The sequence below is a fragment of the Phaethon lepturus genome, unplaced genomic scaffold, assembly GCF_000687285.1.
Source record: "Phaethon lepturus isolate BGI_N335 unplaced genomic scaffold, ASM68728v1 scaffold39587, whole genome shotgun sequence".
Lineage (NCBI taxonomy): Eukaryota > Metazoa > Chordata > Aves > Phaethontiformes > Phaethontidae > Phaethon > Phaethon lepturus.
In genome coordinates this window covers 1,382-1,586 of record NW_010550467.1, presented here as the reverse complement: position 1 = coordinate 1,586, position 205 = coordinate 1,382, and the positions used below count along the sequence as shown (strand labels likewise).

Genomic DNA, 205 nt, shown 5'->3' with positions numbered 1-205 from the left:
AGCCGCGCCTCTCCCTGTCCCCCGCCGCAGGCCTGCTCGTGTACTTCGGCTACGGCATCTGGCACAGCAAGGAGAACCTGCGGGAGCCCAGGCCGCAGCGCGTCAGTGCCCGCTACGTCGTGTTCCCCAGGGGCAGCCTGGAGGAGAGGGTGCAGGCGGTGCAGCCCAGCTCCCAGCCCGCCCCCGGGCTGCACGAAAGCCACAC

The 205-nt window shown here is 71.7% G+C and overlaps 1 protein-coding gene across 1 annotated transcript in view; it reads left to right on the top strand.

The window, feature by feature from the left end:
• Window positions 1-198, top strand: part of SLC7A4 (solute carrier family 7, member 4) — a gene marked incomplete at its 3' end in the record, with an annotated part of 3,433 nt that extends 3,235 nt beyond the window's left edge. The window contains exon 4 of the mRNA XM_010290567.1: window positions 31-198. Within this exon, the coding sequence (XP_010288869.1) occupies window positions 31-198 (168 nt within the window). The remainder of the gene's footprint in view (window positions 1-30) is intronic.
• Between the last annotated feature and the right edge of the window lie 7 nt (window positions 199-205).